The sequence below is a fragment of the Punica granatum genome, chromosome 1 (genome assembly GCF_007655135.1).
Source record: "Punica granatum isolate Tunisia-2019 chromosome 1, ASM765513v2, whole genome shotgun sequence".
Lineage (NCBI taxonomy): Eukaryota > Viridiplantae > Streptophyta > Magnoliopsida > Myrtales > Lythraceae > Punica > Punica granatum.
In genome coordinates this window covers 44,355,608-44,372,035 of record NC_045127.1, presented here as the reverse complement: position 1 = coordinate 44,372,035, position 16,428 = coordinate 44,355,608, and the positions used below count along the sequence as shown (strand labels likewise).

At 36.6% G+C, this 16,428-nt stretch overlaps 1 protein-coding gene and 1 pseudogene across 1 annotated transcript; both read left to right on the top strand.

Annotated features, from left to right (window-relative positions):
- Nucleotides 1–9,644: 9,644 nt before the first annotated feature.
- LOC116192541 ((+)-neomenthol dehydrogenase-like) lies at nt 9,645–11,795 on the top strand. The gene is made up of 5 exons (XM_031521115.1): nt 9,645–9,833; nt 9,933–10,179; nt 10,294–10,362; nt 10,803–10,979; nt 11,217–11,795. Exons 1-5 carry the CDS (start codon nt 9,808–9,810, stop codon nt 11,592–11,594), a joined length of 897 nt encoding a protein of 298 aa, XP_031376975.1. The 5' UTR covers nt 9,645–9,807; the 3' UTR covers nt 11,595–11,795.
- Nucleotides 11,796–11,928: 133 nt separating this feature from the next.
- Nucleotides 11,929–14,935, top strand: LOC116192542 (annotated as a pseudogene).
- The last annotated feature ends 1,493 nt before the right edge of the window (nt 14,936–16,428 follow it).

The following is a 16,428-nucleotide window of genomic DNA, read 5'->3' as shown; positions in this document are numbered from 1 at the left end:
GATATGTTGCCTTTCTTTTGATCTCATGCCTGTCTTTGAAGTTGCAAAGATGCATCAAATCAACCGAAACCCCAATAATATTCAATTCGGTAAAATATATATAGTATAGCAACTATATTCGCCCTATGTGAAGCATTGTTAGAGTTTGATGGTCCGCTATCCGATATAAAGTACAGATTTTAAGAAGTTGGTAATTTTATCAAATTAAAAGTTAGCGGTTACATCTTTTACACTAATTTATGCCAGAAATAATATGAAGTAGAGCAAATGATCCATCTTTACATTATTGACATTTCATGCATGTAGCTATGAACAATAAAATATGACAGTTTTGATGCCCATCATTGTCAGCATCAATTGAAGATTTAAACGGCAAATCCATCCCAAGTCTGTTACTGTTATCCACTTTTTAATGCCAGGCAATAATTAAAAAAATAAAGAAGAAAACTAATGTTATAGTTAAGGATATAATTGAAAGAAAAATGAGAATTAGGTCAAAATCAAAAAAACAATTAAAGTTGGGGACCAAAATTTGACTATCATCTAATAGAAAATAGATTAAAAGGAACGCAGAAAAGTAACCAAAGATGCAAGACGATAACAAATTGTAGAATAAGGAAGAAGACTGAAATAGAAAAGTGAGCAAAGTTATTGGATAAAAACAAAGAAGAAAAAAGGACATGGACTAAAATAGGAAAGTATCTAAAGGTAGTGGGTTTACTTTCCCTATATTTTTTAATTTATAAAAATGCATTTATGAGTTTTAAAAATACTTAATAACATAAAATAGAAAATTATTTTTTTATAAAAACAAATTAATTAAGAAGAGGGGTAATGGCACCAAATCTAACCACGGCTGCCTCTGGTGAGGTCATCGGTGGCCTTTGATGTCTCTAACTACTTTATCGGTGGCAACCCTAGTTAGAAGTTGCCCTATCGCTATCATTTGTCTTCCCATTTCTCTTTGTGTGAGAAAGAGAATGGGATAGAGGGTGATACAGTGGGAGTTCATTTAGGCTATTACCATTCCTACTAAATCATCGGAGCCTTCAGATACCATCTTGACTAGGGCACTGACGATGGGGCCAAAAGGCGACCATCACCACCTCGATGGCATGGTCAAGGACAGCGGTGACTGGCAGTGAGCTCCCACATCCCTTTGCCCCATCTATATGCTCTTCAATTTTTATTTTATGTCATTATATAATTATTATTCCTGCAATTGGTAAGAACTAGTCAAACAATCCCACGCACGTGTGAGCGAGAATTGTTCGTTAATTTGCAAAATTACTATCATAAATTATTTTGTTGGAATCTCTACAAAAATGAGTTTTCTTTATTCTTAGACAGTAGTTTATGCATGCAAGCCGTTATCTTAATACATTGCACAATCAAAGTACTTAACCCACTATCAAAATATATCATTTCTCTCTTATTTGAAAAATCTCTTAATGAATATATTTTATTTTTTCATACAACAAAAAGGTAACAACGGATAATGAATCGAATTTTATGTACTACTGCACGACTCTATATTATCTAAATAATAAAATTCAATATATTATAAAGGTAATCATAAATATATTATTTAAAACATTTTTTTTGTTTAGTAATATTATTCATGAGCTTAAGGTTTTTTGGCTTCTAGCATTGAGGTGACAATGCAACATCGCACCAAGTGTCACGTCCCTATTGGTAGTGACTAAAACATCTTGCAACCAAAAGCATGCTCCGTTTTACGTAGCACATGTGTTGCTTCGGTTTTTATTATTTACTAGATAAAAAACCTACGCATATGCACAGGCTAGGGAATCACCAATTTGTATGATAATATTTTTTAACTCCATGTCACGAAATAGGATTCCAAATTTTCCTATTAGCTAGAGAGTTTTTTTTTTTTGTTCATCTCAAGAGGTTTGAGGACATGTACCTTTGTTAGAGTGTATATATTTTACTCTAGAGGCTTGAAGCGTGAAGAATGATTGAATTTCTTTTTAAGACTAAAAATAGAATTTTTAAATGTACCCAAAAAATAGAAGTTTTCAACTTTTATAACTGAGTTGTAGAAATACTATCTTACAAAATCGTTAATCAATATTCATCCAAAAAAAATAGCAGTTAATCGACAATGAAACATTTCTAATACTTTTTTATAATATGAAGTACCAACATAATCCCAACCTAAGTTATGAACTTCTTTCCATAATCATGAAGAACACCTTCCACTATCTCAAAGTAGAATTCAAACTGTGATTTTGCTACCTGTGCAAACTAAGCACTGGAACCACTTCCTTAACATCTACCTTGATCAAAGCCCATCAACATGGAAGCTCAAAAGTCGTCTCCTCGTCAATCTCATTTTGAAATTATCTAAATGTTGTGAGAATTCTACCTCATAATCGGTTCAGTCAACTATAAGCTTTATCCTAAAGCACCATTTCATCCTACCGAAAAAAAAGCACCATGTCAATATCAATACCTTATGTGAGTTCACCCCCATAGTATCCTCGGCATCAGAAAGCTTAAAGACAATTCCAAATACCTAGGAAATCCTCTTTTCATCAAGCGCAGAAGAAAAGAATCCTTCCAATTTCTCATCGACAAGATCAAAAGCAAGCTGGCTTCATGGAAGGCTAAAACTCTCTCTTGGGCAGGCAGAGCCACCTTGATAAATTCAGTGATCAACAGCACCCCAATTTACACAATGTCACTATTCTGACTGCCAAAATCCACTCTCAGCGCAATAGACAAAGTGACAAGGAGATTTTGGTGGGGTGTAAACAAGGAGGAAGGCAGTTACTTTGCTCCAAAAAGCTGGGATAGCATCTGTCAACCGAGAGCAAAAGGAGGTCTAGGCTTCCGTAGAGCAGAAGATTCCAATAAAGCGATGCTCTCCAAAATAGCTTGGGCGCTTACCAAAGCCAATAACAGCCTCGCAAGAATAGCGGTAAAAGCAAAATATGGAAACTTTCTCAATTCATCCAACCGCTCCTCTCCCTCTTCAGTCTGGAAAGGTCTTCAGTGGTGCAAAGACACCATTCGGGTAAGTACATGCTTCTCAGTAGGTAATGGTTCATCCATCTCGGCATGGCACGACCCTTGGATCCCAGGTACGCAAGATCATAAACTTTCTCCTAGATCTAATATAGAACCAAGTCCCAGGTTAAAGGTATGCGACCTAATGTTTTTCCATCCCAAAAGATGGAACATTCCTCTTTTAACAAATTTCTTTGAGCAAAGCACAGTCCAAAACATTCTCAAAATCCACCTGGCTCAAGAAGATCTTGAAGACTCAGCAGAATGGACCCCAAGCACTTCAGGGAAGCACTCGGTCAAATCCTTTTATCTCATTGATCAGCATCGGAGATTCCAAGAACACAATGGAATTATTTGGAAAGCCATCTGGAAGTTGAAAATATATGAACGGTTTAAACTCCATCTCTGGAGAATAGCCAGTGAATGCCTCCCCTAGTTTAGTGAAGCAGGCACTCCGTGCCCACTTTGCCAAACCAGCTCCGATAATTTAGAGCATCTCCACGGCGATTGTCTCTTCTATCGTGTTGCCTAGAGGGAATCACCTTGGGACCTTCAATCAGATTTCTTCCCATCCACCAATGCTAAGGACTTAGCTAACTTTGATGCTTGCCCCCCACACTCCTTGATCTAACGTCGCTGATAGGGCTAACTTGTCCTTATATGCAGCAATCATCTTTTATCAATTGTGGAACTCACGGAATAATGTCTTACATGCAGATAAACAAGTGGATCTCCACGAGATCATTAAGATCATCAAGAGCAACTTCATGGAGCATAGCAAGAAGAGCCGAGTCACGCAAGATCGAGAGACCTACCATCCTGAAGCATCCCTACAACTTGAAGTATCGAAAATGCCCATTGGACCAGATTGGCACATCATTAGTTCAGACGCGGCCTGGAATTGTAACAGATCATGTCTCTCGGGAGTGCTTCACCAGCCACACTGCGCGCCCTCTTTGTCATGGTTCCAGATCTCCAACGAAGGGACACCACTTCAGGCAGAAGCCAGAGCAGTGCTTCTTGCCTTGACCATAGCTACTAATAGAGGTTTCACGAAGATCTGGATACGTTGCAACGCCCTGCTTCTAGTTGAAGCAATTTTGCATCCCCATACTTCGCCTTGGGAGATTAGGAATATAGTGTCGGATATTATTTCATCCTTTAATATTTTCTCTGAATGGCTGTGCTCTTGGATACCTAGGTCGGATAACTCTCTCGCTCATGATCTAAGCCAATTCGGCATAAGATCAAATTTTCAATCTCTTTGTACTTTTGAAGGATATCCGAACCTTGCTACTATTGTAAACACTTCTTCTTATTAATGTTACTCTTTTGCTTATATAAAAAAAAAGAGATCACCCCCATAGTCTCTTTTTTATTTTAAATAAAACATAATTATCATAAATTTGAATATTTAACCATTCAATAAGTGATGGTCCTTTTAGCTTCTGTAAGCGACGTGACGACATGATATCATGCCACATGCCACGTCCCTATTGGTGGTGAAACGAAAGATCATGCAATGAAAATCTTGATTCGTCCTACGTGACACATCCATACTCATTGTCTTAGCTTTTATAATCAATCAATATATAATATATTAAAGCAGAAGAGGGGAGTCCATAGAACTATATTCGAAAACCCTCAACTCCTGATGAAATATTGAGAACCCCCTACTCATGGTGCTTAGCCTTTGAATTAACCGTAATCAATATATATGTTGATAGAGTGCTTGCATCATAATTAATCTTATAATAATTCTCATGGTCCGTACAGAGTTTTGTGCTTCTAGATAATCCATTGAATTTCTTTTTATTTACCTCTCTTCTCTTTCTTTCACATTTGCAATTGACCTCCGTCTGTAGGTCTGCTTCCATCTTCTTACATGCGTCCTCCTCATGATTCTTTTTTTTGGAGGTTCGTGATTTCTCTACTCCCTCCCTTGCCCTAACTATAGCGTTCTCGTTTTCTTTTTTTCATATGTATGCTACTTTAATTATGTGTGTACTGTGTCACTAAAAATATTATCGACATTCTTTTTCGTTACCGCTTCTAATTCTTTTCCACAATTTTCATTCACTATAATTTTGCTTTGTCAGCTCCAAAACTGGAAGCTCCCACATCGATGTAGCAGGTAGTGTACTGGACTCAGCTTTTCTTTGCTTAAATTTACTAAATTATTGGGTCCGATCAGCTTTCACGTTTCTTACTTACGTATAATTAAGTTAAAGCCAAGTATGAGTCATCATCTCTGATACATTATTATCTTTTTTTTCATTTATGAATGTTTCATCAGCCAAAGTTTATGGTGGCTATCAAGAGCGAGGGATGTGTTGATGCGGCCAATAAGAAGTTATGTATTTTCTTGATGATAGGTCATGGGGAATAAGTGAATTTATATTGAACTCCCGTCACGTCTTTCGGTTGATTTCCGATAATTTATTCATCTTTTCTTTTAATGAAAATCTTCCAGAGATTAAAAAAAATCGACATGGATTTTACCAATTAAATTTATGCTGATTTTATTATTTTTATCTCTGTAAGTGTTCTCTAAAACATGGTATACATGGACGAAAAACCCTAGGTGCCATCGAGGTATGTCGTACAAACATGCTAGTTGCTCTATGTCCTAATTAGATTTAATGTTTGTATGTTAGGCTACAATCCGGAATTGGCGTTAGTGCGGCTTATGATTCATAATCTATGAAGCAGTGAAAATCTTTGCATTTGACTTCCTTAAAGGTTGAAAGCGTCAAATTTGCGGAATAATGATGACCATACTTTGTTAATTACAACGGTTGAGTGCAATGCAATAATTCACTTCATAAATCCTAATTCTCTTGAGTCGTGTTCCAAGATCGGGATTGCAAAATATTCACTCTTTCCTTGCAAAATATTTAATTGATTGCAAAATATTTCATTTTAATTATATTCCAACTTTATCATTTATATATTTCATATTATCTATAATCACAACAAAATTTATAAATCCAATTTACAAAATAATTTTTAAAATCATGAAAATTCAAAATTAGTTAGTTATAATTTTGTCAATGTAATTCAAAAAGTATCATATAAAAGTATTATAAGTCGTCGTTTCAATATATTTCTAAAATATATTTCACAAAATATAAGTAAAATATAAACATATAGAAGTCCGTGCAACGCATAATACAATAATTATATATATATATGTACATATATATATATTATGCTCTAAAATATATATACATGTATATAATTATCACAGTTTAGCGCATAATTAATCTTTTCACTTACTAGCAAATATAATAAAAATGATGTTATATATCTTTAATTTTGTGTTAGTAAATAACACAAATGATCACCATGCATATTCTTTTCACTTCCATTAGTTTGCCTACAGTAAATAATAATTGCTCTATTATCTGCATGGTCCCCCTCCCCCTTTAGGTTAATTTTCTCCACGCAAAAATTAATAATAATAATAATAATAATAATAATTTTCTCCACGCAAGAAGGATATGGAGATCATATCATTTGTGTCAGGAAAGAAAACTCCCCCATAGTTTAGGGGGAATTTTTATTTATCTATATCACTTAATATATGGGAATCAAATGGCCCCGACTAAATTAGGTTATTAGAATGTTAAGTCGGTTCACCTAAGAGTAAAACTCTCATAATCGATCGTTATTTTTCTATTCATATAAAAACTTCGGTTCGAGTCTTGTACATGGAAATGATCCACACTCGAAGAGCTTATTTACTCCGGTCGTATAGTGAACTCGAGACCTTACATAAAGAGAAGGGGTGCCGTACCACCCGAACAAACTCAAATTATTGCTTGAAATCTTATGTTTCTAGAGGTTGTAAAACATCACTTAGTTTAAAACCCATTACAAAATACAAATCCATTTGTGTTATTGAACATATATACATTACACACATATGTAGACACCGTATGTATACAAGCATGCATCAATTGCCCTGCAGGAATATAATTGTTTGGACCAACAGTACTTAAGAAAGGGACATCTCTGCTAAGTTTATTTAGTGAGATATATGGTCTAAAAGCCCCTCATCAGATTGCCGATGATGTCTATTAAATAATTACGAAGCTATGTATGCCCATTGCTTCAGAAGGATTGATCTTGAGTCTGATCTCTTGAAGGAAAAGAAAAATAAAAATAAAAATAAAACAAAGGATCGTTTAAAAGACATACATTTTTGAACGAATGAACAAGTGATAGAAGAATAATATTTTCACTTATGATAAGCCATAGCAATAGAGGATACGTACATGTAAAGAGCACGATAATATATAGCATTTGAACGAATTAATTCTCCAGCCTAAGGTTAAATTGCAATACGAAGAGACTTTGATTAAAATATGATTGAACGCCACTCACTACTAGAGCTAGAAAACCGGGTAAGCAGGCAAGACTTTAAACCAGGCTAGCTAAATCGATGTATATAGAATTCGCAAAGCAGTAAATTTCTAATATAATTCGCAAAGAATTTAAACCAAGCAAGCTTACAGAATTCCCAAAACAAATTTCTAATAAAATTCCAATGCATAATAAGTACTTAATTACATGGACATGTAGATAAGAGTAACAGTTGATAAAACACTCAACTAGCTAGCTGCTGCCCGCCATGCATATACTTCTTCTGATCCCTACTCACACATAGCCCGAGGCCCCAGAGCAAGCCTCGTAGAACCCAAGCCCGAGGTCGTGGGCGGGGCACAGGATGGGGAGTAGGAACGAGCTCGAGCAAACCAGCCTCAGCTCGATGTGCCCTGGTGCCTCTGAAGCAGTAGTCTCACCTCTCTGCCTCAGGCGCTCGCCGCTCCTGGCCCTAACGATCTCGCATTCAAAGGTCTCCAAGATCCACACGATCAGTGTGATCATCAGAAAAGCAAGTACATACCCAATCACCCCCTGCCAAAAGCAAGTGGAAAAGATAGCCGTGGGGTGGAGAGGGATGTACAATCGGCAGAGATGGAAGTGGAGGTGGAGGTAGTGGAACCAGTGTTATCAGAACCGGACCGAGTGATGAACCGGAAGGAGTATGGGTTCATGGGTTTATGAGTCCAACCAAAGGTTCCATAGGTCAGACCGCACGTTTAATTAAAATAAAATAAATATTCATATTATTAAAAAAATTATGATAATTAAGATAGAAGTATGATGATTTCAAAGAAATATAAGAATAGTGGAAGAAAATATCTATATTTTTAATATTTCTTACTCCAAAATAAATATTGGATTTTAAGAAGTACTTAAAAGTATAGTTTAAAGAACAAGAAAGTAGTGGTGGCTTGGTTGATTGGTACTATGTTAGTATGGGAAGCTAGAGGTCATGAGTTCAAATCCTTATACAACCAAGCAATTTTTACACTAAATAAAAAACCCATGAAACTCATAAAACCGGCCGGTCAATGGAATTTTGCTCAAAACCTGCCGGTTTAATGGGTTCAATGGTTCAAATCTGCAATTTGAATTTTCAGACGAACCGAACCGGACATGGTGCATGTTCTTGGTCCGGCCAATCTAGTCCAGTTCTGATAACAATGTAGTGGAAGACCTAGTTTGCAGCGCTCATTCTACATTGAAGATATGTATATACATATAGAGATATATGTATATACTTAATTGTATTATAAGATTTCGTTTAGTTTTATTTAACTTTTTATCATAATATACTTTTCATGTGACAAAATTTCTTCCATGACAAGAGAATTTGTAACATATAAAATTTCTTGTAGTGTATACTCTAGATGTACGAATTCACTACAATAAAGTAGTTTATTAGCAACTAAATGATCAATTTTAGTTGCTAAAAAGTTGCCATTAACAATTAAAATATATTTCAACTATACATATATTTAGTTGGCAATTTCTTCAGCTACTAAGCTGTCACAACTGAAATGCAACCAAATATTTTAGTTGGTATAAACTTTAGCAACTATATTTTGTTCTTTAACAACTGAAATTGCAGTTGCTAAAGAGTTTATTAGTTGTTAAATGAATTCATTTTAGCAACTACATTTTTCTCTTTACTAAGAGGGAAAATGTAATTGTTTTAGCCTATAACAACTAAAAAACTTAGTTAAACATCAATTGCCACAACTCAATAGCTAAAGGGCATGGCAACTAGATATATGTATGTTTGGAAAATATTTTAATTGTTAAAAGTGACTTTTTAGCAACTATAATTGATTAATTAGTTGCTAGTAAATTACTTTGTTGTAGTGATTAAAACAAGTGAAAATTTAGAGAGTACTTAAGCTAGTTTATCTTGATATAGATAAGGACAACTAGTCAATGGAAAATGGGGGCGGAAAACAAAAAGTTTCATAAACAAATTAGTAAAATAGAAATCTAAATTTTCAACAAATTTAATATTATGTGATTAATTAAAAAAAGGGCAAAACAAGTATATATACATTTTTTTTCCTTGGATACTAAAGCGAAAGCCCAATATTTTTTCTTTTTAATTTGCCCAAAGTCGAAATATATACTTCCGAGCCCACCGAAGAAAAAGAAAGCCCACCGGATTGCAAAAATCCTGAAGCTTAGACTAAATATTGGATATAAAACTAAAATGGCTAAAAGCTGAAGGCATAAGAGCTTTCTAGACTTTGTCATGTATGGCCGATAGAATTTCTCGTTGGCAGCAGAGGCTCCACACAGCGCAACCATTAGAAGGCAGAGCAAAGGAGAGCAGAGCAGAACAGAACAGAAGTTCATAGCTCTTACTAGCACCAGAAACTCAACTCTCAAGCCATGGCAGCGACAGAACCCACCAAGAGGTACATGCCCCACCTTCTCCCTCCCTCCCACGCAGTTTGCTTCAATTAAGGATTCCTTTTTCTAATCTTCATTTTTTTTTTCTTTTAAAAAAAAAACAGATATGCTGTAGTCACAGGTGGAAACAAGGGGATCGGGTTCGAGATTTGCAGGCAGTTGGCCGCGAATGGTGTTGTGGTTGTCTTAACAGCAAGGGATGAGCAAAGGGGTCTTGAAGCCCTTAAGAAGCTACTCCAACACTCCTCCTCGGACTCCGTCGTCTTTCACCAGCTCGATGTCACGGACTCCGCCAGCATAGCTTCCCTTGCCGAGTTCGTCAAGACCCGGTTCGGGAAGCTTGATATCTTGGTACACAACTAAAGCACTCAAATGAGCTCCATTATCCGGTCTCACGATAATTATAGATACAAAATATTTGTATAGGTCTAACAATGACGAGATGTATCCAATTGATATTGGCAGGTGAACAATGCCGGTATCGGAGGAGTCGCAGTGGATGCCGAGGCCCTCCAGGCTTCCAATGTTGGAAAGGTAAGTGGGATCATATATAGGTACCAACCTAAAGATTCTTCTTTCATAAAATAGATGTGTTTGAGAGACCTGGAAAAAAAAATCATGGTTAAGTCAAGAAAGTCGTACAGAATCGATCCCTCAATTTCGTTGCTGCGGTAGTTCAATGGCAGCAATGTTTTCCACTGCTCCAGTTCAACCAGCAAAAAGCCTACTGTGAAAATAGCAAAGTTCCGGTGACTGTTCTAAATTAACCACCACCATATATGCTATGATTGTTCGGTTTCGGGTATGTTGTTGAAATTTTCTGGGAGTACATTTCCTAGCTGTTTATCTGTAGTACATTACTTCTTTTCTTGAGATCGTCCAGTTTGCGTTAATTTTATGCGAAGTGTTCTGAAGGATGGAGTGTGTGTTAGTTGCTAAGAGATGAAATGCTTGTTGGTGCTTCTTGATGATAGGAAGGTGCAGAGGTAAATTGGGCCGACTTCATAACCCAACCTTACGAAGGGGCTCTAGAATGCATCGAGACAAACTACTATGGGCCGAAGAGAATGGTGGAAGCATTTATCGAGCTCCTTCAGCTCTCCGATTCTCCAAGGATTGTGAACGTTTCCTCCTCCATGGGGAAGCTCAAGGCAAGTACAAGTTTTCCGAAAATCTTTCAAAGAGTAATTCATCTATATGACCGAGATAGAAGCATGGTTAAATCGTCTCAATTGGCTGTGGCTTCATCTTGTCCATGTCAAAAGTTGACAAATTGATGCAGTGAACCCCAGTATGATCAATGTAACACATTGGGCAGGCAATAATGATGATCCATATCGACAAGTTCGCAAGATAATCTGTTGTTAATTTCATGGTCATTTTTGCAGAACGTCCCTCATGAATGGGCTAGGCAAGTACTGAGTGATGCTGAGAACCTCACACAAGAGAAGATCGATGAGGTCTTGAACGTCTTTCTCCAGGATTTCAAGGAAGGTTCTTGGGCCTCCAAGGGTTGGCCTACATTTATGCCTGCATACATAGTCTCAAAAGCGGCCTTGAATGCTTACACAAGGGTTCTGGCTAAGAAATACCCGACGTTCTACATCAACTCTGTCTGCCCCGGGTTTGTGAGGACTGATCTTAACTTCAACAGGGGGATTTTGCCCGTTGAAGAAGGCGGTGAAAGCCCTGTGAGGTTAGCTCTGTTGCCCGACGGAGGCCCAACCGGTCGCTTCTTTGTTAGGAAAGAAGAGTCCGAGTTTTAATCCAGAAAAAATCAACGTATCATCCATTCCTGGATTAACTGTAAGTATATGTTATGTGCGACTCCAGGTTTCTACAGAAGCTTGTTTTAAGATTCTGTTATATCTTCATCAACCTCGTCTATATATTTATGCTTAAGTAAGCAGTGATGAATTTGTTTGTCTTATCACGATGAAATATATATATATATATTCCTGTGCTCATCCTCTCGTGGGGTACGCACATGCCTAAATTTTTCGGAAACACCAAAATGCAAGAGCGTACGAGCTATTTTTTTATCACACTGTCAATATTAAGGAGTCTGCAGTCTTCTGTATCCATATGATGACGAACAAGTACTCCATATCATGTTACAATGACGACATTCATCTCGTTGATTCCTATGCTCATATATGTTGATACCTAAGATTTTAACAGTTTACTAATTTAATCATCTGAAGATCTGAGATCTCTAGGAAGAAACATGAGATTCCAGAGACATTGCCCTCAGACGAAATAACCCATTTGACGAAGGAAACTACGAGCACTGTTTATATGAACGATTCTTAATGAGTTCGAACTCGTGTACATGGGTCCATCATCATGAATGACCTCATCAGTTGGAAGCAATTGAAAATTTATTATTTGCCCTGAGCAAGATGGATCCCCTGTTAAAAGTTGCTGGCCGCTCTGAAACTTATATTCCATCTTCATCGATAATGGTCCAAGTTGAGTTGATTCAGGTGATTCGACAGTCGTTCATTTTATACATAAGGTCTCGAAATTAAGTCTTGTAAATGAGAAAATCTACAATTAGGAAATATGTGCCTCTTATAGAGATGATCTGATACAAACTTAGATTAATCGGGTCCCATTGAGAGTCCAGATACCACGGCTTTTGCACCGAGGAAAAGTTATATATATATGGGCCTTCTGAAGATGAAAGCTAGACAGATAAGAATCCCAGAGCTTCGTTGAGTTCTATTGGTACTCGTTGTACATCTCCTCCTCTATGGCAGACTCCACAAAAAGGTATTGGAATGTTTATTAGTCTTTCCTTGTTTAAATTTTGGTTATAAGCTAAGGAACTCAGAGCCCAGCCGCAAGTCCGGAAAATGGGCCAGAATTTTAGGATTCTCGGACCGACGCCTCAGAAAGCAGAAACAGAAAGTCTAGCTCTGATGATCATGATCTAAGCAGAAACCTAGTTTAGATATGAACACAAAAGAGCTAATCACAACTGATTTGCTTTCTCTCGCGGAATTACGACTCCTCGTGTGATAGGGGTTTGCTTTCACAGATATGCAGTGGTCACTGGAGCAAACAAGGGTATTGGGTTTGCAATATGCAAGGAGTTGGCCTCTAAGGGAGTTGTTGTGGTCTTAACAGCAAGAGACCAGAAAAGGGGCCTCGAAGCCATTGAAAAGCTCAAGGATTCCGGCTCGGGTCTCCCTTACAACGTGATCTTCCACCAGCTTGATGTTACCGATCCTGCTAGCATCGCTTCTCTCCAAGAATTTGTAAAAGCACAGTTCGGGAAGCTCGATATCCTGGTAACCGTGCATTTTCTAAACCATAATTCACACCTGTACACTGTACCCACATTACATGAAGTTTCTTCCGGATTAAATTCCTGAATACAAATGATCCCGATGCATTTCATATCTCGATCTTTGTCCGTAAGAACAATTGCCTCGCCGCCATGAACACAAGCTGACATTGAAAAGTTCATTTTGCTCCAGCAGACTTTATTCAATTTATATCGGGTTTTCCAGATTGTATTACATCGAAAATTTACTCAATCTAAAAGCAAAATTATGATAAACAGAGTAACAATTTTCCAGTGCAGGTGAACAATGCAGGGGTTGGAGGATCCATCATCGATGCTGAGGCATTAAGAGCTTCAGGCATTGGAAAAGGAAATGTAAAAAGTTTCAGTAAAACCAAAAAAAGATTCAGTGACAATTAAATTACAAAAATCGGGTTCCCTTTTTACTGTATTATACAATCAGGTAAAAGTCGATTGGAGTAAAATTGCGATCGAGACGTATGAATTAGCCGAAGAATGCTTGGAGATTAACTACTATGGTGCCAAAAGAATGGTCGATGCGTTCATCCATCTCCTCTAATTATCCGATTCTCCTAGGATTGTCAATGTTTCTTCTACCATGGTTCAGCTCAAGGTACAATGATATTTTAAATTTCTTTTTAGCTTTTCATATTAGCCTTTTTTTTATTTAATTAATGAAGGTATCCGAGTTTTGATGCTGGAAACTCTCAGGATCAATAAGTTCAGCAACACAAAACCATGTAAGAAGTTCAGTATGAAGTATTCGCCCGTGTGATTTCACGATAACCCAAACTTGCGTCTTTACTAAGGGATCAATCGCATTATTTGACTACCAGGTCCACACCCTATTCGTTTAAATTACATTAGACTTTATCAAAAGGAACGTGTAGTCGATTCCATCTTCTCTTCGGGCTGATGCTTACTACATATGCACCAATTACAAGAAAAGTGTGTAGTGTAATAGCACTACACGTTTTCACCTGATAATCAAGAGATTTCATGTTCGATTCTCATCGTGAGTTAGCATCCCTTTATTTAGCTTTTGATTTCTTTATTGTACTATACACCTCTTTTATAACAAAAAAAAAAATATATAGGCGCTAATTATTTTTTGAGCCAAGTTTAGGTAATGCTTGTATGCACTATACATGGCTCACTTCAAGGGTATCTATTGGAATTTTTCCTCAATTTCATATATATATATACACACACATATATATATATATATCCTAAATCTGTATGCTTTTCGTCCAGTATATACCTAGTGGATGGGCCAAGGAAGTACTGAGCAATGTTCATACCCTCGCGGAAGATAAAGTGGTTGAAGTACTGAAGAAGTATTTAAAAGACTTTAAAGAAGGTTCTCTGGAAATGAATGGCTGGCCGGTTCATGTGTCTGCGTACACGATCTCGAAAATAGCCATGAATGCATACACAAGGATTCTCGCTCCAAAGTACCCGAGCTTCTGCGTGAACTGCGTTTGCCCAGGGTACGTCAAGACCAACATAAATTGCAACACGGGCATCATGACACCTGAGGAAGGCGCCCGCAGCCCAGTCCTTCTGGCCCTGCTGCCCAAGGGAGGTCCTTCAGGTCGGTTCTTCTCATTGATGACGGAGTCATCCTTTGAATGAATAGAATACCTTAAAGAATTCATTTGGTGTGCCGAAAGACTGGTGTTGTTTTATCATCTTGTGTCTGCTGATGAGGTTGTCCATTAGTTCTTAATGAATGTTTGAACGAAATGGAAGTGACATTATATGTTCACGATTTTTTGATGGAGGGAGGACGGCATGGCGGCAACGCTGCACGCATCGATATAATTCAAACCGCTCTTATAATTTGAATCAATTAAGCTCAAATTGTAAAATATGAGCCATTTATTCAACAGATATGGCAGAAAATAATTGGTTACTACTCTTTTTTATTATTATTACAAAGAAGGTATATACTGGAACTAGAGGCAGAACCGGTTATCACCGGTTCCTTGAATCATTATCCAAACACTATCCAAATTTTAATTGGATCTACCCAGACTCTACTCTATTGAATAGGTTCCAACATGTTCTAAGTGTACCCAGTATTCATGCATTCCTAAAAGTTATATTTATTAATTAATATTTTTTGAGAAATGTAAATGAATATTAGAAATTTTTAAGGAAAAAAAAACTTCTTAATTCACGGATAATCATTGAAATTTTTTTTTGAAAAATACTAATTATAGTCAAGAATTGAGCAATTTCTCAAAAAAACAATATGAATAAATAAAAGAACTGACAAGTGCAATGAGGATGTGCCACGATAATTTTTTAAGTAAAACATTTAAGTCCTTATAAATTGACTTTTAGAGTCTCACTCATTATTTGTCTTTCGGAAAATTCTAATATAACTCCGTATTCCTATAACCCAGAATATTCCCACTGTTGGATGCTTAGTACGTAACGGGTCCCACGCGCATCCAACGCGGAGAAACTATCTCTCTATAATACGCATAACTATCTTCGGGTATATCTTTGCAACATCTCCTTTCTTTCCATTCAAGAAATGTTAAACCATATAATTAATTTGATCTAATTTGAAAATAACAATAAAAATCTAGACCATTATCTCAAACGAGCAAATCTATATGACATGTCAAAGTTGATCTTTTTAAGTACTGTTTAAATCAAGATGTTCTCATTATGAGCACACCTTTCTATCATCTTTTTACTGAACTCTCGGATCCAGCAAGGCCTTATCTTCAAGACTTCTTGATTGTCTTCCCTCATTTCAATTTCATCAATTTTTACAATTCAATTTATAAAAGATTGATTGAAAACGAAAAATGCAAACACGATAGCTTCATTTTCTAATTCTCAGCTCTCTCGATTCTCTAAAAGAAATTAATTTTTTAATGCAATTATGAAAATTATCATGTTAAAAATTGCGAATAACTATTAAATATTTTTAAAAAAAATATTTAAAAAACCTTCTCGATTCGATAATAGTATTAGGTAGTTCTTTGAAAAATAAAGAATTTTCTCGATAAATTAAATAATTAACGGATCAGCAATGCATCGGCGCAACGCGGTGGTCTATACTTAGTGTCGGTGGAAAGAAAATTCACTTGCAATGTAGCACAATAGCGCATGCATTCGCCTTGATAATCAAGAGATTCCAAATTCGATACTCGTTGTGAAATTACCCGTGACCCTTAATTAACTATTAAAATTTATATCTCATTATATTAGATTCAAGGATTTGTCTTGTATCCAAAAATAAAATAAAATTACGTGCTACGCTAAGC

Excerpts from the sequence above, each read along its gene's own strand:
- LOC116192541 (XM_031521115.1), top strand. The coding sequence starts at position 9,808 with ATGGCAGCGACAGAACCCACCAAGAG. Across the intron at positions 10,180-10,293 it reads TCGGGAAGCTTGATATCTTG|GTGAACAATGCCGGTATCGG; the intron begins GTACACAACTAA and ends TGATATTGGCAG. Across the intron at positions 10,363-10,802 it reads AGGCTTCCAATGTTGGAAAG|GAAGGTGCAGAGGTAAATTG; the intron begins GTAAGTGGGATC and ends TCTTGATGATAG.